At 41.5% G+C, this 24,258-nt stretch overlaps 3 protein-coding genes and 1 non-coding gene across 5 annotated transcripts; 2 read left to right on the forward strand and 2 right to left on the reverse strand.

Annotated features, from left to right (window-relative positions):
* The first annotated feature begins 90 nt into the window (after positions 1-90).
* Positions 91-5,998, forward strand: LOC104442112 (ascorbate transporter, chloroplastic). Its single transcript, XM_010055419.3, has 11 exons — positions 91-320; positions 1,015-1,589; positions 1,872-1,979; positions 2,181-2,336; positions 2,599-2,814; positions 3,223-3,432; positions 3,788-3,925; positions 4,195-4,296; positions 4,943-5,008; positions 5,223-5,307; positions 5,403-5,998. Exons 1-11 carry the CDS (start codon positions 266-268, stop codon positions 5,498-5,500), a joined length of 1,809 nt encoding a protein of 602 aa, XP_010053721.2. The 5' UTR covers positions 91-265; the 3' UTR covers positions 5,501-5,998.
* A 257-nt stretch (positions 5,999-6,255) lies between these two features.
* LOC104442113 (cytochrome P450 86A8) lies at positions 6,256-9,333 on the reverse strand. Its single transcript, XM_010055420.3, has one exon. It carries the CDS (start codon positions 8,296-8,298, stop codon positions 6,652-6,654), a length of 1,647 nt encoding a protein of 548 aa, XP_010053722.1. The 5' UTR covers positions 8,299-9,333; the 3' UTR covers positions 6,256-6,651.
* A 3,301-nt stretch (positions 9,334-12,634) lies between these two features.
* Positions 12,635-16,496, reverse strand: LOC104442114 (ATG8-interacting protein 1). Of its 2 annotated transcripts, none has more exons than XM_010055423.3 (3): positions 16,339-16,496; positions 14,059-14,890; positions 12,635-13,107 (listed from the first exon to the last, which is right to left on the reverse strand). In XM_010055423.3, the coding sequence occupies exons 2-3, from the start codon at positions 14,875-14,877 to the stop codon at positions 13,006-13,008; spliced, it is 921 nt and encodes a 306-aa protein (XP_010053725.2). In that variant the 5' UTR covers positions 14,878-14,890; positions 16,339-16,496; the 3' UTR covers positions 12,635-13,005. The 2 variants fall into 2 exon arrangements, with proteins under 2 accessions (XP_010053725.2, XP_010053724.2); XM_010055422.3 differs by having other exon boundaries at positions 12,635-13,110.
* Positions 16,497-22,091: 5,595 nt separating this feature from the next.
* On the forward strand, positions 22,092-22,179 carry TRNAY-GUA. Its single transcript is given in 2 exon segments — positions 22,092-22,128; positions 22,144-22,179. It is a non-coding gene; the product is annotated as a tRNA-Tyr (tRNA).
* The last annotated feature ends 2,079 nt before the right edge of the window (positions 22,180-24,258 follow it).

The raw sequence follows: 24,258 nt of genomic DNA on the forward strand, positions 1-24,258 counted from the left end.
CACGTCGTCGCAACACCGAATAAAATAAAATAATATTAATTTAAAACAAATAAATTAAAAAAGAAAAAAAGGAGGAAAATCCGTCGCCTGTTCCGTTTATCCTCTCCGAGCCTCGACCTCACAGTCACAGCCGGAGCCGCGCGCACTTCTCTTCTCTTCTCTTCTCTTCTCTTCTCCTCCCTCCGTCGCCGGCCGTCGATTTCCGGAGACGACACGGGAATGGAGTGACTCGCTGTTCGGCGACTTCAGTCGGAGACGCGTTGAAATGGCCATCGGAGCTCTGATTTCCAACCGCCACTTCGGCGCCTTCGCCGGCTCAGGTATGGCTCAGTCCTTTCGCCGTCCCCGCCGCGGATCCCGGCCGGTTTCGCGCCGGACGCGGTCGCACGAGTCGTTCCTTTTTCCGCTCGTCGCGGCTGTTTTGAGTGAGGAGGCGTTTGTTCTCGAGGGGCGCGCTTCGGGGCTTGCGTGCGGTTCTCTCGCGCTTCCTTTTTGGTTAGTTGCGTGCGGCTCTCGTGCTGGAGTGAATCGGCTTGCTGGGAATGCGGATGCGATTGAGAGTCCGACGCTTTCGCGTTCGGCGAAGGACTGTCCTGCGGACGATGGCCTCGCCGCTCGTTTATCTTCCAGTAGGGAAATTTAGTAACGCGAAGTTTTGATAGAAGCGCGTCCGTGGAATTCGCGCATCGACGGCTCGTCCGCCGTGAATACTTTCGCATGGCGCGGATTCCAAGTTTGCATTTTGTAAGAGCCCTGAGTGTGGATTTTGAGATGTTGCTAACGAAAAGGTTTAGTTTTGCTTCTTTCTAATCCTAGGGCTTCTTAGTCAATGCGATCGCAACTTTGTATCGGTTGCAGGACTCGTAACTTATTCAGTTAATGTCACTTCGGTGTGCTTATCCTCTTGTTCATCTTTAGGAGGATTAAAAAGGGTTTTATTGTTTCGGTGTCGTGCGTATCGGGGAAGTTTTTGAGCTTTTACATTCTGAGGCTAATTGCTGTCAGCATTGGCAGGCAAGTTATGTCAAGCGGAGAGAGGAACTTCGCCCAGCGGAGGATGTCATGTGGCTACATCCGTGGCTCTGTTTCCTGGGAGCATTTTGCGTCCAAATTTGTGCAGACACAGGACCTCCTTATATACATCCAATTACTCGAGTTTTGCACTCTGTGTTTCTGTTCCCTTGGATGGAGGGATCTCCAGAAGTGCAGGTAATTTGCCTGACGAAAGTAATTGCAGCACTCTTGCTCGGTATAGAAGTAGAGGAAGATGTCACTGCTGTGCCTCCTCAAGTTCTTGTCATGTCAGCCGGTCTAGGCTCCATGCACCACAGGTTCTTCGTACTAAAAATAGACTAGTCAGGCAATCTGAGCTTGTTAAGGTCAATAGAACCCGTGCTTATTATAAGTCAGAGGACTATGAAATTTCAGAAGCAAGGTTGGAAGCGCTGACTGTCCCAGAAGGGTCAAGTGACGCTCTTTTAGTTGAGGGGAGTGCACAAGAAACATCTCCGTGGTGGGAGCAGTTTCCAAAGCGCTGGGTGATGGTTCTGCTCTGTTTCACGGCATTTCTGTTATGCAACATGGACAGGGTATGTAATTTTCTTGTTCTATTTTCCAAATATAGACAAAAAACCTTAGCTGGAGTGTTAGTAGAGTAAGAGTTCCCACACTATGTGTAGTCGTGGGATATTATATCTGTTATTTTGCACGGCCAAGTTCAAAAAAAGTTCCTTCCATCAGTTTTCTGGTATGTTGGTTTCTTATGGCAAGCAAGATTTCTATCAAAGGGGAACTGAGGATTCAGAGAGCTTTCATACTCAGTCCTATCGATATGCTATAGCATATTCTAACCTGTTTCACTGTTCATTTAGGTCAACATGAGCATTGCAATACTTCCGATGTCACAAGAGTTTGGTTGGAATAGTGCAACCGTGGGGTTAATTCAATCCTCTTTCTTCTGGGGTTATCTACTTACTCAGGTATTTTTCTGTATTAACATCAAGTAATCTAAGTAAATGTTCAGTTATTTAATGAATTCCTAGATAAAGTCATGGAAAGTTTTGCAGGACACATGTATATATAGGATAAATCGACATGCTTTTTCCTGATGAATGCATGGATGACGTTTTAGGGCATGGTCCTCATCTAACTGCTTTTTATCTTATATTTCCTGTGCATAGATTGTTGGAGGCATATGGGCTGATAAAAGTGGAGGGAAGTTGGTGTTGGGTTTTGGAGTTGTTTGGTGGTCATTAGCGACAATTTTGACACCTATTGCAGCAAAACTCGGGCTTCCCTTTTTGCTAATTATGCGTGCTTTTATGGGGATCGGTGAGGTCGGCCCTCTCTCTTTCTTTGTGTCATTTGATTGTCTGATGATAATATTCCCTACCATGGTCTCAAGTAAGTAACTAGAATTTGCATTACCACAGCAAACCCCAAGTTTGTAATTTCCACATTGTTCCATCCACAAAAGCTGATTATCCCCTGAGAAAGGGCATTTCTTGTTGCCACCCTGGCAGCATACTTACCATCAACCTTTTCTCTCAGATGGTATCAAAGCATCAGACATCGCACTTATGTTGCTCTTCTATACAGGGTGTAGCTATGCCTGCTATGAACAACATACTTTCAAAGTGGATTCCAGTTTCAGAGAGAAGCAGATCACTGGCTCTAGTCTATAGTGGCATGTATCTTGGTTCTGTGGCAGGGTTGGCCTTCTCACCCTTTCTGATCCACAAGTGCGGCTGGCCATCTGTTTTCTACTCGTTTGGCTCCCTTGGAAGCATATGGTTTGCACTGTGGCTGAGAAAAGTATGAGTCAGTTTCCATCCATTAATTGTGGCACAGAGATAAACGTTCAATCAATGAAAAAGTTTCGAAGTTTTGGTTCTTGGAAGCAGAAAATATGACTTCAGGATTCGATTTCTGTCAGAAAATTTGTGCCAATGAATTGAAGTTTAAACAGTTGCTTGTTTGATGAGATCATATTTACTTTGATAAAAAATGTTGGTTCCAGCTATCTGCCTGCCACTTTAGTAAGCGTTTACCAAAATAGGTGAAGGAAAAAAAAAAATTAATTAAAGCGGTGACTTATAAGCAAGATTCTGGCATGGGGATTATGGTTGGGATTAGAGAATAGATTCCATGCATCTATAATTTGGATGTCCTACATGGAAAACTAAATGTTGTTTTCTCCACCCATTGGTTGGTTGTTTACAGGGATATAGTTCACCCAAGCAGGATCCGGGGCTCACTGCAAATGAAAAACAGCTAATCTTGAGTGGCGGCATGTCAGAGGAACCGGTATCTGTCATTCCATGGAAACTAATTTTATCAAAAGCACCTGTTTGGGCTCTAATAGTCTCGCACTTCTGCCATAATTGGGGAACTTTCATTCTTCTAACATGGATGCCCACGTACTACAACCAGGTATTCGAGTTCAACTCCTGTAGTTGTAATGTATGCACTCTTTATTAGCTTTGATCAATATCTAATTGTAGACTTTTGTGGCTGATCTGCATACTCTTACTCTTGCAACATCAAAGCTTAAATATGTTTTGGCTTTGAACAGTAACATATTACCCAGCCTCCCTGTTGCCTCTACTACATCTTCCAAATATATAATTTACAAATTTTACAAGAAAATGTACTGGGCATTTCCTTTACTAACTGCATATTTCAATCACCCACAGTATTTTAGTCACTATATTAAGTTTAGATCATGAAAGTTGGTGGAAGTTTTACCACATTTATGATATTATGATGACCTGATATGCTTTTCCAGGTTTTGAAATTTAACCTCACCGAGTCTGGCCTCCTCTGTGTCTTGCCATGGTTAACCATGGCCATATTTGCAAACTTAGGAGGATGGATTGCAGATACACTTGTCAGCAAAGGTATCTCAATCACCAATGTCCGAAAGGCAAGTACTAATATCTGCGCTGTCTTCAAAATGTATATACTGTTTGGTGAAATCTGCAATCTATATTTTGTGAAAGAATGAGGTTTGCTTTTAAAATTCTATGATCTATGGGATTGATTATTTATAGAACTGTATTGCATCAAGTATCACCTGTTCCATTAGAGAGCCAAATTCCTAGCAAGGTCAAGAAATCAGCATGTCGTCGTTAATTTACATGCGCTCCCTGCAAAAGAGTAACTAATCCTTTTACTGAACCTCTATTATTGCAGATCATGCAATCGATTGGGTTTCTGGGCCCAGCCTTCTTTCTGACACAGCTGAGCCACGTGAAGACACCTGCTCTAGCAGTGCTGTGTATGGCATGCAGTCAGGTATGAGTCTACATAATTTTGGATCATGCACGCCGTGTGAAAAATGACAGTCCAATGAAGAGATATTGGCATCATCATTGAACTGATGAAGAAGCGCCTATATTTATCCTGGAAAAAGACCTACAGTGCATAGAATCAACTACATGATTTGAAACTACTTCCATTTTGATATATTAGCTGTAATGAGGAAGCTGCTGAAAACTATCTAGGAAAAGAAAGCCAAGGAAGCATCTTCAAGAGCCCTTTATGGAGCTGTTAGTGAGAAAAGTTAAAAGAGTGAAGAAACCATGAATTTATCTTCCAATTGACTGATGTATATGAAGTAGTGGCCTAAAAGGATTGATGTGACCACCCACATGATATGTTTACTTGATGTTATATTCTTGCCATTGCACTTTATTGTGCCAGAGGGAATCTTTTAGCATTGCAAATACCAAAACTGAGCGTAGTGTTTCATCTTGTATGCTGAAGTGGCTATTGGAATATGGAGCTTAATGACCAGAGTGGACACTGTATCTCTTAATCTATGAAACCACAGTTTTCTACAAAGAAACAGCCTTTTCAGAGGAGGCTTTCCATGAAATTTGTAAGTTCAGAACGACCCAACATCTGGCATTAACATTGGTTTATATGCTCTGTATGACAGGGATCTGATGCATTCTCGCAGTCTGGTCTCTATTCCAATCACCAAGACATTGGGCCGCGCTATGCTGTGAGTTCTTGCTCCTTACGTTGCAAATTTGGGAAAAAAAAAAATCTTTCTTCAAATGCAAAATGAATGCGAACAATCGACTTAAGTTTCCCCTTAGGTTATAGAATCTCCTTTCGCCTCTTTGTTACTACCCTTTCAATCTTCATCTGCGCACCTATTCTCCCTGCCTACTTTTCTTCCAAATCTTTACTAAGTTTATATGTGTCTATCACAGGGAGTACTGCTAGGACTCTCAAATACAGCAGGAGTGCTTGCTGGGGTTTTTGGTACAGCTGCAACAGGATACATACTTCAACGAGGTATAGTCCGACATCATGCATAATCAGACCTGTTTAATAAAAGTACCATTGTTTCCTTTCAGTTCAGGTTGTTGATCAACTTCATTGTTTTGCAGGTTCTTGGGATGATGTGTTTAAGGTTGCTGTTGTACTATACCTCATTGGCACATTAGTATGGAACTTATTTTCAACTGGAGAAAAAATTCTTGACTGAGAAATGACCATCAGGGGGAAAAAAATTATGTTGCCGACTAACTTAAAAGGCATCGAGTTAGCGAGCTACACGAGTATAAGGAAAATACCGAAACGAGCTAGTCAAAAGTCAGGCAGGGGGGAGACCTTATAACGTACCGTTGCATTTGGATACCGATTCGACAGTTCATCTCACCGATTTGAGGCCCTCAGATGCTACAGGATCCCGATGACTTTATTTTTCAGATCCGAGCAAATTTTTCCCACGGGTTCTTCGATTTTATATGGGAAACTTAAGCTGTATACAGTGTCGGGGTGAAACCGCCCCCAAACACTCCGGTTGACGAGTGTGGTGCACCTCATTTATCGAGGACTCAAAATCATTTTCCACAGAACCCTGATAAACTCACACCTATAAATGCATCTAGCTTTGCATTACTCATGTCCAGTACACATGTATTTATATCGATGTGTATATGTATATAGTCTATATATAAATATAGACACTTGTATGGGTTAACAGGTATTCTTAGGGCTAGTGCCCTGCTCGAGAATTAGTTCAAATGGTCAATGTGTCATGACTTCCCTACGAGCCAATTACCCGAATTGGATCATCTCGTGAAGATCAGGAGAAAACAGAAAAAGTGGCTTCAAGTTGTAGTTGAGTTTGAATAGATAGAACTTTTTGAGTGGTCCAAGTTCCGTATCTTCAATTTCGACGAGCGCATCATAAATTCTGCGCGCAAAGCTGAAACTCTTGAAGGCAAAGAAGAGTCCTTAACTTTTTACTGAGCACATGAAGGCTCTTGAAGGCAAACAACATTATTTCAAACGAAAAGGCCGAACCAGAAGCCAATAAACAAATAAATTGAACGGGAAACCCGAACGTCGTACGTACACAAGGCGGGAAAAAAGAATGAATTCAAGGGTGCAACCACGCAAGCAAAGGGACCGCCGAGGATTGAATGCCTCTCTCTCTCTCTCTCTCAGTTCATCAAGGACCAAACCCTTCCTAGACCAAAACCATTCTTTTCCCGGCGGAGAAATCAATCAGATCAAGATTAAAAACCAGATGAAAGGTGGGCGTAAATTGGCAAAGCTCTCTTTGCACCAGCCGATCAATGTACCTTCCCATTCCCACAACTCAAAAATTCAAAGTTCGACTCAATAACATCAGGCAAACCCCACTACCATGTCTCCGCCACCGCCATTACACTCACCGTTCAATTTGACGCCCGCTTCCTCGTTCCTCTCCCTCCTGATGCTCTCCAAAATCGGCTCCAGGTCCCTCCTGAGCACGTCCACTTTGAGCCCGTACTGCATGAACAGCGTCAACGACATCTTCTGCACCACCCTATGCCCGGCGGCCACCCTCAGCCTGTGCCTCAGCAGCACCGCCGCGGCGATCGACTTCATCTGCAGATAAGCCAAGTCCTTCCCTAGGCAGATCCTCGGCCCCGCGTTGAACGCCACGAACTTGAACGCGTCCTGCATGACGAACTTCTGGCCGTCCGGCGACAGCCACCTCTCGGGCCGGAACTCCGAGCAGTCCTCCCCCCACGTCGCCCTCATCCTCCCCGCCGAGTATATCGAATACGTGACCGACGATCCCGCCGGCACGAACGTTCCGTCGGGCAGCACGTCGTCCGCCACCACGTGCTTCGAGTCCTCCGGCACCGAGGGGTAGAGCCGCAGCGTCTCCGAGAGGGCCGCCTTCAGGTACACCAGCTTGTCCACCTCCTCGAACCCCAGGGGCTCGTCGACCCAGCTCGCCACGTCGTCGCCGCGCGACTCGATGAGGACCGTGCATATCTCGCGAACGATTTTGTCCTCCACGGATGGGTTCTGGATGACCAGCCAGAAGAACCAGCTCAGCGCCACGGACGACGTGTCGCGGCCGGCCAGGATGAAGTTGAGCGCTACGTGCTGGAGGAACGTGTCGGAGTAGGACTCCTTCTTCTTCATGAACCTCGAGAGCAGGTCGTCGTGGGGGTGCTCGTCATCCTTCTGCTGCTGATTCAGCAGCTCGAGCTTGCGCGCGGCGATCACCTTGGACAAGTACTCGTCGATGTTCACGAGGCTGCGGCTCAGGCTGACCTCCATCCCGAGCCGGAGCCGCTTCTTGAACCTCCACATCACCTCGGGCAATATGAAGCGCTGCAGCGAGGCCTCCGTGGCCCGGTCGAAGGCCGAGGCGAAGCCGTTCTCGGGGAGCCCCGGGGCGCAGGTCTCCGGGTCCTTCCCGAAGGCCAAGCCGCAAATGTTGTCGAACGTGAGGCGGAGCAGCAGGTCCTGCAGATCGACCGGCTCGGCGCCCAGCTGGGCCGACTTCAGGATGGGGCAGAAGCGGAGCTTGATGGCTCGGTTGAGCCACCGGGCCATGGCCTGGCGGAGCGTCCGGGTGGTGAACTCGAGCGCGGCGGTCTTCCGCTGGAACAGCCACGTGTCGCCGTCGGAGTTGAAGATGCCCTGGCCGAGGAGGTCGTGGAAGACGGCCTGCCAGGTGGGGCCCTTGGGGTAGTTGTCGAAGCGGGCCTTGAGGATGTGCTCGAGGTTCCTAGGGTCGCAGGTGACGGTCACCAGCCCTTGCTTCCGGGCCAGGAAGGGCACCGCGCAGATGCAGGTCTGGTACGTGCCGCCGCACGCGAGCAGGTTGTCGGCGATCCAGTCGTGCATGCGGTCGCAGTTCTCGATCAGCCCCGGCAGGCTGCCCAATAGGGGCCACACACGTGGGCCCTTCAGCGACCGGGAGATGAAGGTGAACCAGATGAGGTAGGCCGTTATTGCCGTTAATACCAGTAGAGCTGTCGCCGCGTCCATTTCCCGTCTTTCCTTCTCCTGTAGCAAAAACCCTCTTTCGCTTTCCTTCCTGGAAAACGCTTGCCAACTTTCCGGGAGAACGAGCGCCCAAGTTTTCTCGGGAAAATCTTCAGACCCTAGTTACGTGTGCGATGCAGTTGACTGTGTATGTGTCTGAACAGCAAAAGAAGCAAAGCGAAAGGAAATGTGGAGACGGAGAAGAAGAAGAGGATGCAGAGATGGATGTAATGAGAGAGAGTGTGGTACGTACGGTTAGTAAAGAGAAACGAGGGAGCAAGACCATTTATAGGTGAAAAGATGGAGAAGAGCAATAATGGCGGACAGACTGTTGCTTGAAATTTACCATGCCTCTCTCTCTCTCTCTCTCTCTCTCTCTCTCTCTCTCTCTCTCGCTCACACACACCAGTCACACTGAATCACTCTAGTCTGACCGATATAATGAGACACGCTAGAATCGTAATGGCGTGTCTTCAATGCACTGGCAAGGCCGTTGAGAAGCTCTTAAAAACCCTCGCTGGGATCCTCTTCTCTTCTCCAGCTCCAACTCAATCATCTGCCGTATATTTTAATCCGCTCTTGCGAGTTGCGAGAACCCCATGTCATGGCATCTCTCTCTCTCTCTCTCTCTCTCTCTCTCTCTGAGAGACATCAAACGCACACGCACGCACGCATGCATGTGACACCTAATTCTGCAGAAAAAGGGAAAGGGTCATCAATTGTGGAGGAGGAGTATTGAATGAAAGAGGAAACTTTAATGAGATTAGTTGAGGAAGCAGCGACAGATCAGACGAAAAGAAACCCCAAGGAGACCGTCTGTATGATGAGATGGAGAGGGGAAGGGGGAAAAAAGAATGGGGGTCACACAGTTTAGGCTCGTTTTAAGGAAGTGCTTGTGCTTTCAATCTTCAAGAACCCTCCCTCCCTCTTCTCTTTTCCCAAAAACAAACCAGAGATCTTTCCGAGGGATAGCATATTGAAGATTCTCATGTGTAGAGAGCCATGTGATGTTGTCTTAAATGAAAAATGGGTTGTTCATGTGGGCTTTGGTTAGGGGCCGGTGAGCGAACCACCAACAATTTATAGCGTTTGCTTGCGGTGAAGCGATTTTCTTTTCAAATTATTTCGGCCCCTCCCTTTTCATCTTTATCCACCTCTGGGTCCGTTCTTCCTTTCACCAACCTTGCAATCTGTTGATTTAAAAAAAAAAAAAAAAAAATACAAAAAAGACAGATGAAAAAGAAGGAACAGAGCTCTGCGCCTGACGATTGTGTTCTTCCATCCTCATCGTCGTCGTCACACAGTTCGGTTTGACCTCCGCACGAAATTTAATAGCCTTCCATCTGTTTATCACGAACGCCAGAACGCAGATGGCAAACAAACACGGGAGATGTTGAGGTCAAACTTGCAGGCGGTGCCACCTGAAAGTAGCAGTTTTTTAACTTTTTGCCTCGATTCAGTCAATTGGCACTGTTAAAAACTCTTCTTCTTTTTTTTTTTTTTTTCTCTCTGATCATCTAATCCATGCCAGCCCCTTACTTTTCATTTTCTTTTTGCTTTGCTTTCCGTGTGATGTCAACTTTTGGAAAGAAAATTTGGACATGCTAAGCGAGCTCTAATCATCAAATCTACAAAAGAAGATCATCGCTATCGTTACGTCATCGAAATCATATAGGATCTTCTTGAGACCTTCATTCCCTTTTTATGCATCAGATTTTCGAGTTTCAATACAATCCGAACTTCCCCCGGAAGTGTTGGTATTGGGCGACAATATCCAGTGATAATTCTCTCGTCAAGTTTTGGTGAGTAGCTAATTAGTGTCTTGAATGATTCAGACACTGTGTGGATGTGTACTTGAGGCTATAGAATTAGAGGGGAGATTGGATCAGCAAGAGAGGCTGGGTGGTGTGTAGCTAGCTTGTGACTTGCGGGGAGAAGCATGGTGGTGTGTTAGGGCAGCTAAATCTATCTAATTCTCTTACCTGCAAGAGCGTGAATAAATTGTTCGCTACAACCATGCCACCGCCCTCCACAACCAACGGACAGTGCAATTAGTCCTTCTAGTTGGCAGCTCCACATCACAAGTTTGATCAAGAAAAAGAAGACGAAAAGGAAAGCAATTGGATAAATCGACACGTATATATATGTACAGTGGATAAAGTCAATCAAAGTACAAAATCATGTAAGAATTTGCCTTCTTCTAAGAAACTAATGTGGGTGTTGCTACTTTTTTTTTTTTTTTTTTTTTCTGTATGCAATCGATATTGTAATAACTTCTCGAAGGAAAAGCAGATTTACACAGAATATTAAGGATTTAATTCTAGTTATGGAAATGATTTCGTTAATGAGTGCTTCCGGTTAAGCAATCGATTAAGGAAGTTCTTTATAACTTTTGTCGTGTCATGTAAAATAAAAAATTTGAAATATCTTAAGTGTTCTCATGAGCATTTTAGAGTACTCGTTAACATCGCAAGTAAACGAAATCACAGGCGGCCCTTAGTACGAATATATGATCTCTCTCCCTCTCCTTTCTTTTTTATTTTTCTTTTATTTACTTGTTTTTTTGTTTCAATTTTCAAAATTCGGTATTTATGACAAGGGGAGAATAGGCGTTGACTTGCGTTGGGGAACCGGGATTTATGAGGGCCACCTTGGTGCTCAAACTCACACGACTCGATTTCAATGCAGCCATTTGCCACCGAACTCTCTCTCTCTCTCTCGACATTTAAATCGCACCATATCATTTCAATTCGGTGCTAATTTCCATGATACCAAAAGGGTGTTTAATAATCACACTCCGAGAAAAAAGCGCGAAGACCTATGCAATGCGATGCAAATTTACATTCCCGAGTACCAACCTTCCACGAAATTCTTCTTCCGCCTACAAATGGCAAACTTTCAGGTTGTCACTCATTCTCGATCGTACGAAAAGTGTCCCGTAGAAGAAAGAATTTTACCAAGGGAGAGATTTCGTGCCGCTCATCGTCATTTCCCATCACGATGTGTCACTCCATAAGTGGGCGTCTTTTTCTTTTTCAACTTCAGATGCCAAGGCGATCTTTTCGCGAGCATGTGATGTGAATAGAGTAATCCTACTATGGAATGCGTCATCCAAAAGTTGCCGTGACTGACCGGGATATCATTAGCTTACCCGTTTAATGCTTGAATTAACAAGGAATCGGGAGGTGGGGTTCATCTGCATCATCAGCTCCTTGCCCACTAGAAAATAGTTTGAAATGGTGCTAAATGTAGTGAAATGCATAAAGAATTTGATTTGCTAGTAGTGCACGTTTAAACAAGGGCAATCTTAGATATGCAAATTGGACCGCGTCATTCCATCGTTATATCGAATATTGCTCGAGAGTGTGTGGCATACAAAATTCATGATTTCTAGAAGGAGCGCTCTTGCTTTCCATCTTAGGTTGTCGACTTATGAGGGTGTAGTCACCAAATCAATGAAATTGGCTATGAAAAAGGAGGCAATGCACCAATGGTTCAACTACCATTACGAAACCGTGGCTTCTGAATGAAGGGTAATCTTCCAAATTGAGTGTTTTCATTGGTGAACTCGTGGCATCTGAACTCCGAGCCCACTGTTTTCTTTTTGTTTTCGGGCACCATGTTTTGGCCAATCTTGCCACCCACAGAGTCCGTAGGAAGAAAGTGAAAAGCTTCCTCATTTTGCAGCTGATACGCCAGTATTATGACTTGATGGCCCGTTGCCGAAATCTTAGGGTATCTCCCAAATTCAAATTATTAGTAAAAGATACGAAAAAATCTTAGGTTGCCAACATACACAAACAGGACCAACATCAACCATTGCTGCTTTTCCTTGCGTGCAAGAAACCTCTTGCACGCCATGGCACTGAGAACCAGCCAGCAAAACAACCGGCCAAAATGCCCATGTTCGTCTGAGATTAGTCTCATTGAGTGGAACTTGTTTAAGCTAATAATTTCAAGACCGGTGCAGACACGTCACGGAGCATACATGAGCCTTAGCGATATACTAAGGTTTTGGGATTTTGAGATCACGGGTTCCAGTCATTCAAATGGCCTCTGTGCAAAAGCGGAGGACGCATGCAGAGTCCTGTAGATGCCATTACGGGATAACCTTGTGGAGCCGATCCTGCAACGCATATGCAAGAATTGCACGGGGACGAAACAACCCAATGTAACATTTCCAGTGACATAAAAATCTCAAAACGATTGGTGATCCAAACTAGAGGCTTGTCATGGTCCGATGACATGTCATGCCATGCAACTTCTGTTTTTAAACACTTTTGCCCTTAGATTGACGGTTCAAGATATCACACTTTTAGGATGCTTTCAGGGTTAGTCATGACAAAAAGCCATAACGTTGTATGGCAGGATCTTTGTCCTTGTGCCATAAAAAAAATTTCATCCACACATTCGGATACAATGGGGGCGACACGGCATGCTTTCTTTTTTCACCAAGCAAAGCAGGCAAACTACTAAAGGCACCATGTCGCAGAAACTTTGCCTATAACACATGATGTCCAGTTTGGGCAGAACCACTATTGCCAGGCAACTCACTGTACAATGGAATACACTACCATAAAATTGTCATCTGTCACCACGATATAAATTAAATAGTACATGTGTAACTCAGTCATTGGAATCATACCCGCAGCACAATACACACTAAAGTCTCTCGCTCGGTCTCTGTCCCTCCATATTTTCGTCATCATCTTAGTTCTCACTCGAGGAACTGCTGCTAATAAAGGAACCACGTCGGTGGCCACCCACTATCACATCTTTGATGCGATATATGGGACCCAGCAGCCTGCCCATCTTCTGTCAGAAAGACGATTGAAGTAATAATCAGTCACAGCACCAGTATAAAGAAGCTTAGAATACAGTGCGCAGGCAGATCTAAGATGCAGTATCATTCAGCAAAGAAAAATACCAAAGCGATTCAACCAAACTCATTTTCGTTCAAGAAAATTAGCCAAAATCCGAAGCAGCAACTCAGGAGATTACACCTATTTCAACTTCATACAAGGATGCCAGACAAGTCACACTCTCATTCTTACTCTTATTTTTTTCTTTTTTGAACTCCAGACAATTACACTTAAAAAGAAAACACAACTTCGCACTGGGTAAAAGTTAAAACAGAACAAATGCAATCGTAGATGGTTCCCACATTGTACCTCCAACCCCACTACTTAAGCCAAGTAATGTTAATAATGACGATCCCATCTTAAAATATTTGAACACTTATTATGCCCTCTACATAAAGGCCTTGACTCACACAGAATGGACCAGTGTCCCAGAAACCTACATGTTATTGTCCCAAGATAGGATGACCTGGAGTTACAAAACAATAACGCTATGGCAGAGTCACTCAACAATGCCCCCAGTTGAGGCAGTTTTTTAGGTCCAAGGGAGATGATACAGTAGCAGATCGATATCCCACTGTTCAAACAAGAAAAGTAATTGGACAAATCTTGTGATTGATTCCCCTCAGACAAAAATTAACTTATTTCCCAACAATAGTCTCTTCTCTTTCACTCTAAAGTTCCCCAGATATAATAACATTTAGTGCTTATTGTTCGCTAGTACAACTGACACATAAAACTAATCATTAGCCGTTTGCATGGAGAAATGAAATGTCTATCAATGAAAGCTACAATATTGCAGTTCTGAATTGAAAAGGAGTGTATGCACTATCAGCAAGCAAGGGCCAGAGTTCCACTGGTTGTGTCTCCCTTTACCAACAAATCGTGGAAGCAAAAGGCATACCTCATCATTGACGGCCATATGCCATTTAAGTTGAAGAACTTGCCATCTTTCTTGCTGCCACCTCTGCCCAAGAATTACAAGACCCATCACAGCTGCAGCAACGAAAACAGACCAAAAAGAATTTGCCTCCTTTGCATGTGTATAAAAAGAAGCTGCACGTTTCTTCCACCAAGCTCCACAAGGAAGGTCAGACTCATAATAATCGCGATCTTTGGTGGATTTGGACGACCTTGATAACTCCTCGTGGGAATCTAAGACATGCTCATGTTCGGTTAACTCGGAGCTTGTATCGTCAACATATGTACTTGGATTGGGGCCACCAAGAGCAGTTTCACTGTGAAAAGAACTTAAAGTAGCATCAGCATACGGCGGCACATCTAGCCCTTGCAGATTCATGCCTTCCTCAAACTCCTTATCATGAATAAACTGTTTGCTGCCTGCCTCATCCAAACACTCTATCCCAGGAAACTCATCATGTGTCGTGCCGAAACTCGTATCTTTCTCGTCCTTTCCGCTAGATCTCCCCCCTTCCGTTTCCAGTTCAGTAACAACATCTTGGTCTATTTCTTCTTCGGTTTGATCTTTCTCAGGCTCCAATGGAAGATTTTCATGTTGGCTGGGTGGAAAGACAAAGTGACTAGACATGAACATCGCACGAGAAATATCTGCATCATCAACATCATATACACTACCCTTGTCATCAGTTTTTAGTTCAACATCTGGACCAGGAGCTGCCGCATATGCTGACGCTGTAAGTGAGACAACTTCCCATTCATTTCTGCGAGTACTAGTTTCCTCTCCCTCATCTTTATCTGCCATAGTTCAGCTCGTCCTTGTGAACAAAAAGGCCAAGAAAATATCATAATAGAGAACTGAAGATAAAAAAATTATATAGCCCTTCAAATGCGACAAAAGACGTCTATTGACAAAAACCAACAACTGTCAGTTGGTAAATTTAGGAACTCATCATTCCAGAAACCTTAACAGAAAATGCAACAGGACAATTCATCCACAATGGTAAAAGCAGTTATACTGTGTTGAGAGAGAGACCAAGGTCTCACAGGAAGCCACACAATATTTGGCAGTAGCTCTGGCAAGGGTTGTTGTACTGTATTAATAGGGGACGAAATTCACTTAGCTGAGCTCACTGTCAAAATCTTAGGTATATTTATGTTGACATACTAAGAAATTTTTTTAAAAATACGGGTTTTGCCTGGAGGTGGAAACTTGCATTAGTATGAGGCCAAGGAGAGAAGAATTCAGCAGAATCCCACCCTTAGTACTTTAACAAGACGATCCATTTTACATAAAACAGCGCCAAAGTTCCACATCAGGAAGTAATTTCATAGGATGTGATACTTTCTGGGAAACAGAGACCATGAACTCAACTGGAAAGCATGAGTTCAATATTAACTAAAAGGAATTTCTTCAAAGAAACAAAAACCAAACAAAAATAAGATGAAAGCATGAACTTATCACATAACAAACTAAGAGGCATTTCCATCATTTCAAACAAAGGTAATTCAGCTAAATCCCAAAGGGATAAACAATAAAACATCAGCTTAGAGCTTCAGAGGCAATATCTGCAGCAGGAATTACAGAGGAATGATCCCCAACAGCCAAATTGCATAAAGCCAAACTTTGATGTGACCCAATCTCCTCATTGAAGAACTGCTTCCTCCTTAATTTTTCTCCCTCTATGAGTCTATCTTGTTTTCCAAAAAGCAAAAAGGCGTTGCTCAACCAATCAATCGGGCAGTCAACACAACCTGCACACCACCAATTCCACCAACTATATTTGGTCCAGGCTTCAGCGCCGACCGACTACTAAATCCAAAACGAAAAACAACCGCTCCAAAAACATGCCAGCTAGGTCTCGAGTGCGAAAACTTCAGAGTATGCCGCTAAAAGAATCAAAGTCCCCACACTTCACACACGCATAGAATAAAAAACAGCAGCTTCGGATCAATCCCTTGCTCAACAGAGAGGGCAACAGGATCAAGCTAGCTCCCGAATCAACATCGAACGGAGCAGAATTCAACACGAAACTCCCCATAACCACCACCTCCAAAACCACGCCGTACGCACGGAGGCCGTTCACCCCCCCCTTTTCATCCGGCGAACACCTACGCCCGATCAGATCTCTATCCCGATAGCGAAACGACAAGAAAAAACATTCAATCGCCGCCGAATCGGGCCGCGAACGGATCGGCCGAACGACGGCGACGGAGCGAGCTACCGACGAACTCTGCGGATGGAGAGAGCGGGGAGGATGCTTACAGGCGAGCGGCCGGAGCGATCGGGAGATTGGCGAGCGAGTAGAATCTCTCAGCGACGAAGGAGACGACGACGACGACGATTCGATTCGATCGGATTCGATTCGATTGATTGCCAGGAAACTGTCTCGAGAAGTGCACAGAGGAATGGGCGTGAGAGCAGCGTTTTATATGCCAGATTTTTCTGGCCACGTTTAACGACACAAAAGAAAAGAAAAGAAAAAAAAAAAAGGAGAGGTAAACGGGCTGCTCCGGTAAAAGGTGGCAACGATGAAATCTGTCCGTTTATAGATTTTGACAAAACCGGGAGAATCTTTGCCTCCTGATTTGAATTCTCAGCTTATTGAGAAAAACAAATTCATAAGGCTTGGAAAAATGTGCAATCGAGTGCTGAGCTCGTCATCGGCATATTGGGCGTCTCCCATGGCTGTTGTCGTATATTACTTGGTCAGGGGTTCGAGAGCCACATAGGCTTTTCAGCATCCAAAATTTATTAACTACAAGTTCGGCGTTCAATTGTACCTTTTTTTGTAAAAATGGAGGGGTGAATTGATCAAAATGGCCTATTACAAAGTCAAATTGACTTTTTTTTGGGTCATAACTCAAATTGACTTTGAATATAACTTAAGGACCAATAAATGTATTTATCTAATGTACATAATTTAAAAAAAAAAACTAATATACGAACATCTTTTTTACTAAAAAAACTACCATGGGTTAAGTTATAAGTAGTCCATATAACGGTTAGGCAAGGCCCAATAACAATGTCATCGCTATATCGTGTCATGTCAACAAGTGTTGCGATTTTGAAATCCGAACATAATATGTCAATTAAAATAAATGAAGGAAATCACACTTAATCCTTTTAAGAATATATTCTTGTATGAAAATATGTAAAAGAAACATGTTTAAATTATATATATAATCAAACATCTAACTTATACTATGTGAGCTTAATTAGCAATCATGTTGAATGGATGGAGATTTGTTATACAGCAAATTATTTATTTATATGCAAACCAATTATCTTATTCAATTAGATACACTCTAGATACCGTTTATAACAAAACGGGGGTTAGTAATACTTTCTGTCACGATAGTCAACGAAATTAAAAGTGGACGAAAGGAATACCATTATGAGCAAATTACAGCTAATTGCATGTTAAGGACAAAATTAAATAAAAATACCAAGAAAAAGAAAGCTAAGTGGCGAATGCACGTGGGATTCTTATCAGCAAAACGAAATGGAGGGACGGATGCTACCGGCTGGGCCGGTCTCTTTTGTCCCGCGACGCGGGATTGCGTTGCGTGCTACGGTGCTGTGGAGTTGCACGGGAGACGCGTTCCGGTAAAAAGCCGTTTTCTCTCGGCTTGCGTGCGAGGGGAGATTGGCACCTTACCATTAAATTCTTTGCCGTAAGAGCATTAAATTATTGTCGAAATTAGCCGGGTCAATTGGACATTAATATGGTTATTACTTACCAATCCAATTGTATACCATCAGTCTGGTTGAGGAAAATTGTCTGGAAAATTATAAATTTATTATACTTTAATCAATTCAATTCTAATATTTTAATTACGTGCTAAATCTTTTCAATTTTTATTAATTCTGACTAATTTTAATTAGAAATCGTTAATGTGGACGCTGACCGTCTGATGTGACACGATCAACACTAATGTGAACAATTTTGGTAACCTTTTAACAATTTTCTAAATTTTCTAAAAATTATTTTTTTCTTCTTCTTGCTTCTTTCTTTTTCTTATTTTCTTCTAAGTCCGACAAAGGTCGTTGGCCAACTTTCTTTGGTTGCAAACGAGGGTTAGCGAGAGCTGGCAAGGGCCGTGACTCTTAAGAGAAAGAAGAAAAGAAAGAAAAAAAATTATATGAAAAATTATCCTCGTCAACATTGGCCAACTTACATGACATTACTAAATGTTTATGTCAGCGATTTTTCGTTAAAATTGGTCGGATGGCTTAAATTGACAAAACATGAAAGAGTTTATGACACCATTCAAAAGTTATGACTAAGTTAGCCAAAGTACAATAAGTTTAGGACTTTATAAATAATTTTCGAGTCTTGTTCTTATAAGATAGATGGTGTTATTCAGTGTGTAGGATCTTGACAATTTTCCAATCGATCAAATAAAAAAAAATCATGGGCTCAATCTTATGGAAGGTGATTGGGAATGTATGGGTGGCCTTATAGGAAGGGACCTTGTGGGAATTGGGAAATGACAAACACAACAGGTTTGGAACAGATGGATGGATTAAAGGTATGAAACCGCTCTATAGTGTTGTTGATACTCAACCATCTCCTCTCGAGATGGAGGTTTGTGATTATGTATTGAATGGGAATTGGAACTTACAAGGGAATTTTATCGAAAGATATAATCTTTTCGAATTTTAAGGGCTAAACCTCCTTTAGCCTCCGACGAGCAATATAATATTTTGTGGGATAGTATTAGAAGTGGGTCTTTCTTTATTAAGCCAATGCAAGAATTTGATAGTATATGGTCCATTATTATAAGTGGAAAGGACCACAATGTTGTACAACTTTTCAGTGGCTAGCCGTTCACAAGCAATTATTGGATGATAAAATAAAGTCTCACAATTTGGGGGAAGCCTATATTTCTTGAGATACGAGTCTTTCTGGAAACAACATTACAAGTTCGAAGAGTTGTCTATGACTTGAGTTTGTCCCATAATAATATTTGGAAGAAATCTTTTCAATGAATTGTCTCAATTGTTGAATTCAAATTTTATTAGTAAAAAAATATTGAATTTTCATCATGATTGGAGCTAAGTATGTGCATTGGTCCAACCCAACTGAAAACCGGACGGGACTTGACCCATATTACTAAATTTTTAAATATTTGCATTCCAAAACTAATCCTAAATTAGTAAATTAGGTTTTCAACTTTTGCTGAAATAAATTAATGACTTCCATATATATATATATATAAGCAGACCTGTGCATTCCTCCATAATTTTGTTCGTCTATTCACCCACATTATTATATATATACATTTATATTCTTTATTATTTAACACATGTTGATACGATATAATGGAGTAATAACTACAAAATTTAATGAAAAACTAGTTGATTGTCAATTAGCATTCCACCCGCATCATGTAAACAAGTATTCAACAAGTAAATTGAAAATAATGCACTTTTTTTTTTTTAAATGTTGGAAAACTCCCACTTGTAAAGAATAGAAGAAAAAGAGAATCGCTAGTTGTAGGACTAACGCTGTGAAAAGTTCAGGGACTGCCTGGTTTGATTTTTAGTTCCGCAAGCTAGGAACTGACCTTGCTCGATCCGATTCTAGGTTTCAGGGTGGGAAATAACCCACTTTGGAACCAATCACCCTTAATTAGAACATAACTTTTGCATCAAGTATATGACTTTTTTAGCATGGAGAAAAAAGTCACATTTCTAAGACATTTTTTAGAGCTCTGAATCCAACACAAGTAATTTGGTCACATATAAACGAAATCAAGACATTGTCTGTATATAGTTTGATGTTAAGTTGATCACGCACTTCTCCAATTTTGGTTTGTTGGGATCCTCCCCCTTTGAGGAGGTGGATTAAACCGCATATTGATGGGGTGACTGATTTGGTAATTTTACTACCTTCGTTGGAATTGTTATTGTCATATGTGGTTAGGACTCAACTTTGCAAAAACAACTTGATTTTCACGAAATCATCATGGAGATTAATTCTACAAACAATGCTGATTTTGTTAGTTCAAAATTTATGGTTGATAATGTTGGCATTAATTTGTTTTAAAATATCAAAAACTATTGAACTCACTTTGAGTTCAAAGTATAACATAACTTTTAGAAACGAAATTGTCTTGTCAATGAACTTGCTAATTTAGGGATGGGATAATAGGCATAGCTTTGAAAGTTACTTTGCATTTTAGTAGATGATAAAATTGGGAGAGTAGATTCTCGATGTTAACTTTTTTGTATTTGGTTTTAGACCGAAAATCTTTTTTGATTGCAAAAACTATTTGGGGTTATGTTATGCTCTGCTCATTCCATGATCTTTCAGTCACAAAAAATTATCTTCCTCGTAAGTGATTACTATATCTGGTGATGAGCCAAAACAAAATAATCACTTTCTTAAAACATTTGCATAAAGAATGACCAAATGAAATTGCGCATTATCCTGCGAATGAAAGCAATCCAGACTGAGTCCAAAGATTAACATCAAGTGGATATAAGCCTTATATATGAAGGAGCCTTAGGATCATCTCTTCTAAGTGTAGCGCAGTTGCAGCAGAGTCTGTGCTTCTCAGCCATGGCTGCGCTGAGACATTCCCCAAGAAGGGTCAATGTGCAATGACGAAGAGATTCTTCTCCACAGAACAACCGTGGTCGAATATTCTTCTCATTGATATCTGCTTCAGCATATGCGTGGGACGAACACCAAGAAAGACGCTTCTCAGCCGTTTCTTTCTTTCGTTCTTCTAACCCCTGAAAGGGAGTTCATAATGTTAATCTAATCAAGAGTACATTATCTGCCTTTCTTTGAATAAATCGAATGGTCGATTCAGATGAAGAAGAGAAGTTCCTTATTTTTATTTGTTCTTTTCTGTTTTTTGCCGATTTCTTTCTTCTGTTATTAGCGAGTATATAGAACTCTTACCTGTTTTGTCTCATTATCATTGCATGAAGATAAGGTTTGGTTTTGGGGCTATATCAGAAGCAGTTGGTGATTAGGTGGCTCCTATTTAGGCGAATTTGACAATTCTCTTGCAAGAGTTTGTAGGAAACGGGAAGCAGGACAAAGATTTGACGTCGCAGCTAGCTGTTTGCGAGTGGAAAGAGAGCAGCTACCATCAGAACGTCCGAGGAAAAAAGACCCTTCAAGAAAATGCTTACTTATTAGCCAGCATGAGCGACTCAGCTAAGACAATAAGACTTGTTGATTTGGTGCCGATTCAGTCCTCACCAATCCAACCAAAGGCAAGGGACGAATTGTGAAGAAGGCTTATGAACTTTCGGAATCCACACCGGAAACTTTCATGCTACAACCAGTCTCGAACCCAGCCAAAACTCAGCACTCAGGTAGTGATCAAGCTCCCGTATGTTTCAACTCGCATCTGTCAATAACCCTTCCGCTAGAGAAGGGCACAGCGAGAAGATTGAGGAGGTAACCACATCTTCATATACTCAACAAACACATAAGACAGCATCAGAGCAGGAAAGCATGCTCAAACTGGAAATTCTTCCAAAGCACGTCCATTTAACCATAGTCTTGGTGAACTGTCGATTGTTCTAGGCTATATATATCGAGATAAAAACTCTCTTCATCTGACCACCTATATCTCTGCAATGCTCAAACTCCGCATGCTATTTGAATGTCTTTGATTCGCACTCTACATAAGTCTCCCAATCAACAAGTGTTCTTGTCTTGCACCTTGCATTCCAAAGAGTTTCTTGTTATTAATGGAGTTGCTTGACATGATAAAAGAAAAGCATGTTACAGTTTCAAGCTCAGAAATCATGATCAATCCTTGACGCAAATGAAAATTCTCGGATGATTGATTTATGGTAATCTTAGGTAGAGACGAGTGGATCATCCTACCTGATTCATCAATTCAGAAAAGAAACCGATGTCACCTCCTTTCGATTGTTACGAGCTAAAAAAGGACGGACAGACAGGTCATGAATTAACAATTGCAGGTGTCTCACTGACCGTATTTAAATATTTAAATTTAATAAGTGCGCGAAAGAGACAAACACCGGCTTTAGCTCAGTTGGCAGAGCGGAGGACTGTAGTTGTGTATTGCTGTCATCCTTAGGTCGCTGGTTCGAATCCGGCAAGCCGGAATTTTCTTTTCGCCAAATTGAATAATTTTTTTTATCCATTTTGTTTTTGGTATTTGCTGTTTTTATGTCTTTCATTTCCACGGTTAGCTTTGGTAGTGAGTGATAAGTGCTTGGTTCGGTCCAATGGAATTAGTCACTTAGCAAAAAAAAAAAAATTACAAGAGTTGTTATTATTTTAGAGTTTATTGCTATTTTAAGAAATAAAAGAATAATTTAAAAATAGAGTTGGTCTAGTCTATGTCCTAAATTTAGTGATTTTATCCTTTTTTATTTACTATTTTTATGTCTTTCATTTCCACACTTAGCTTTGGTATTATATGTGCATAGTAAGGGCGATTAATTATCGTTCCAGTCTAAAGGAGCCAATCACTTAGCAAAAAAATTAAAAAATTAGTAGTGTTGTTACTATTTTAGGTTTTATTGCCATTTAAAAAAAATAAAAAAGAGTTAATCTAGTTTGATTCTCGGAATTTAGTTTTTTTATCCTTTTTTCTTTGTATTTATTGTTTTTAGGTCTTTCATTTCTACGCTTAGCTTTCGTATTGCACATGCACATAGTAGGGGTAATCGGTTTGTGGTCTTATCCAATGGAACCAATTACATTGCCAAAAAAATTTAAAAAGTTAAAGAAATTACTAAAGTTGTTATTATTTTAGGGTTTACTGTTATTTTTAAGAAATTAAAAAATATTTAAAAAAAGAGTTGGTCTAGTTCGATTTCCCCAGGAATCAGGAACTTGACCAACGCCCCAGAGAACTAGACTAAACCAGTCAATCTGGTCTAGTTTGAGCAATTCTCAGTTCGATCAATCCGGTATGCTCACCCCTAGCACATAGTCCTTTCAAAAATTAATTTCTTTCCTCCTTATTTTGTGGAAAAACCTAAATTTTTTTAAAGAAGCTTACCAAAATTAGCATACTAAATTGGCTCACTAATTAATTTGCCTAATTATTATTAGATTTTCAAATAAGCGAAGGTAGTTGACATTCAAGGAAACTCTATTATATTTGTTAGTAAAAACAATTTAGTAAACAAATCTCAATAGTCGACATTGTTCTCAGGATCGAAATAGGTCATAAATCATTTTTGGAAGACAAATCAACTTTGTTTGTAAATCCATTTTTGCTTACCAAAATGGACACGGTTTTCCAAATCCGCGTAAAATGAGAAGAAAAGCAACAGAGAATAATTGGAATTCTCTCAACATCGAATGCACCAAAAAAAGGCTATCTACAAATTTCTAGCTGTTAGAGGTTACTCTTAATGCAAAGAAATTCTTGGATTATACTGCCATAGGTATATTCTACGAATTGACAATGACCCCTTTTTGACGATTTGAATAAGCATAGAAAAATTGAAAATTTGAAAGGATGAGCTTAACCAATGTTCCAATGACCAGATTGGGTCAAATTTTCGCAATTTTTTTCCTGCTCTCTCGGTACTTCACGCCCTTCTGTCCTTTTTTCCTAGTCTCATTTTGATCAACTCATAATTTTTTTTTGTCAGTCCTACTCAATCCTACACTCACTCTCAGACTTTTGCTTTGCCTCATTGCAGGGTGTGGGAGTCAAAACTCATTCCTGAAATGAAATCGTCCCCACCTCAATCCCCCTGAGAATGTGGGGATTTGAACCCCCACCTCCTCCTTCCAAGATGGAAGGGTGACCACTGGGGCGAACCTCCAATGGTTATCAACTCATAACTAATCAAGTCCAATATGCTCTCCCCCTAGCGCATAGTCCTTACAAAAATTAATTTCTTTCCTGTCTTTTTTTTTTTTTTTTTTTTTTTTTGGAAAAGCCTAAAGTATTTCGAAGAGGTTTACCAAAATCAACATAATAAATTGGCTTGCTAAGTTGTTTGCCTGATGATAATTAGATTTTCAAATAAGCGAACATAGTCGATGTTTAAGGAAACTCTATCGTATCCCTTAGTAAAAAACAATCTAAGGGATTGGGAATTGGACAATGGAACCACTAACTTAGCAAAAAAAAAAAAGAATTTAAAAAATTACAAGAGTCGTTATATTTTAGGGATTATTTCTATTTTCAATAAATTCAAAAAATAATTTAAAAATAG

The sequence above is a fragment of the Eucalyptus grandis genome, chromosome 4 (genome assembly GCF_016545825.1).
Source record: "Eucalyptus grandis isolate ANBG69807.140 chromosome 4, ASM1654582v1, whole genome shotgun sequence".
Classification (NCBI taxonomy): Eukaryota; Viridiplantae; Streptophyta; class Magnoliopsida; order Myrtales; family Myrtaceae; genus Eucalyptus; species Eucalyptus grandis.

Coding starts and splice junctions, on each gene's coding strand:
- LOC104442112 (XM_010055419.3), top strand. CDS start 266: ATGGCCATCGGAGCTCTGATTTCCAACCGCCACTTCGGCGCCTTCGCC. Junction 3,433..3,787: donor TGCCCACGTACTACAACCAG/GTATTCGAGTTC, acceptor ATGCTTTTCCAG/GTTTTGAAATTTAACCTCAC. Junction 5,308..5,402: donor AGGATACATACTTCAACGAG/GTATAGTCCGAC, acceptor ATTGTTTTGCAG/GTTCTTGGGATGATGTGTTT.
- LOC104442113 (XM_010055420.3), bottom strand. CDS start 8,298: ATGGACGCGGCGACAGCTCTACTGGTATTAACGGCAATAACGGCCTAC.
- LOC104442114 (XM_010055422.3), bottom strand. CDS start 14,877: ATGGCAGATAAAGATGAGGGAGAGGAAACTAGTACTCGCAGAAATGAA. Junction 13,111..14,058: donor ATATGGCCGTCAATGATGAG/GTATGCCTTTTG, acceptor TCTTTCTGACAG/AAGATGGGCAGGCTGCTGGG.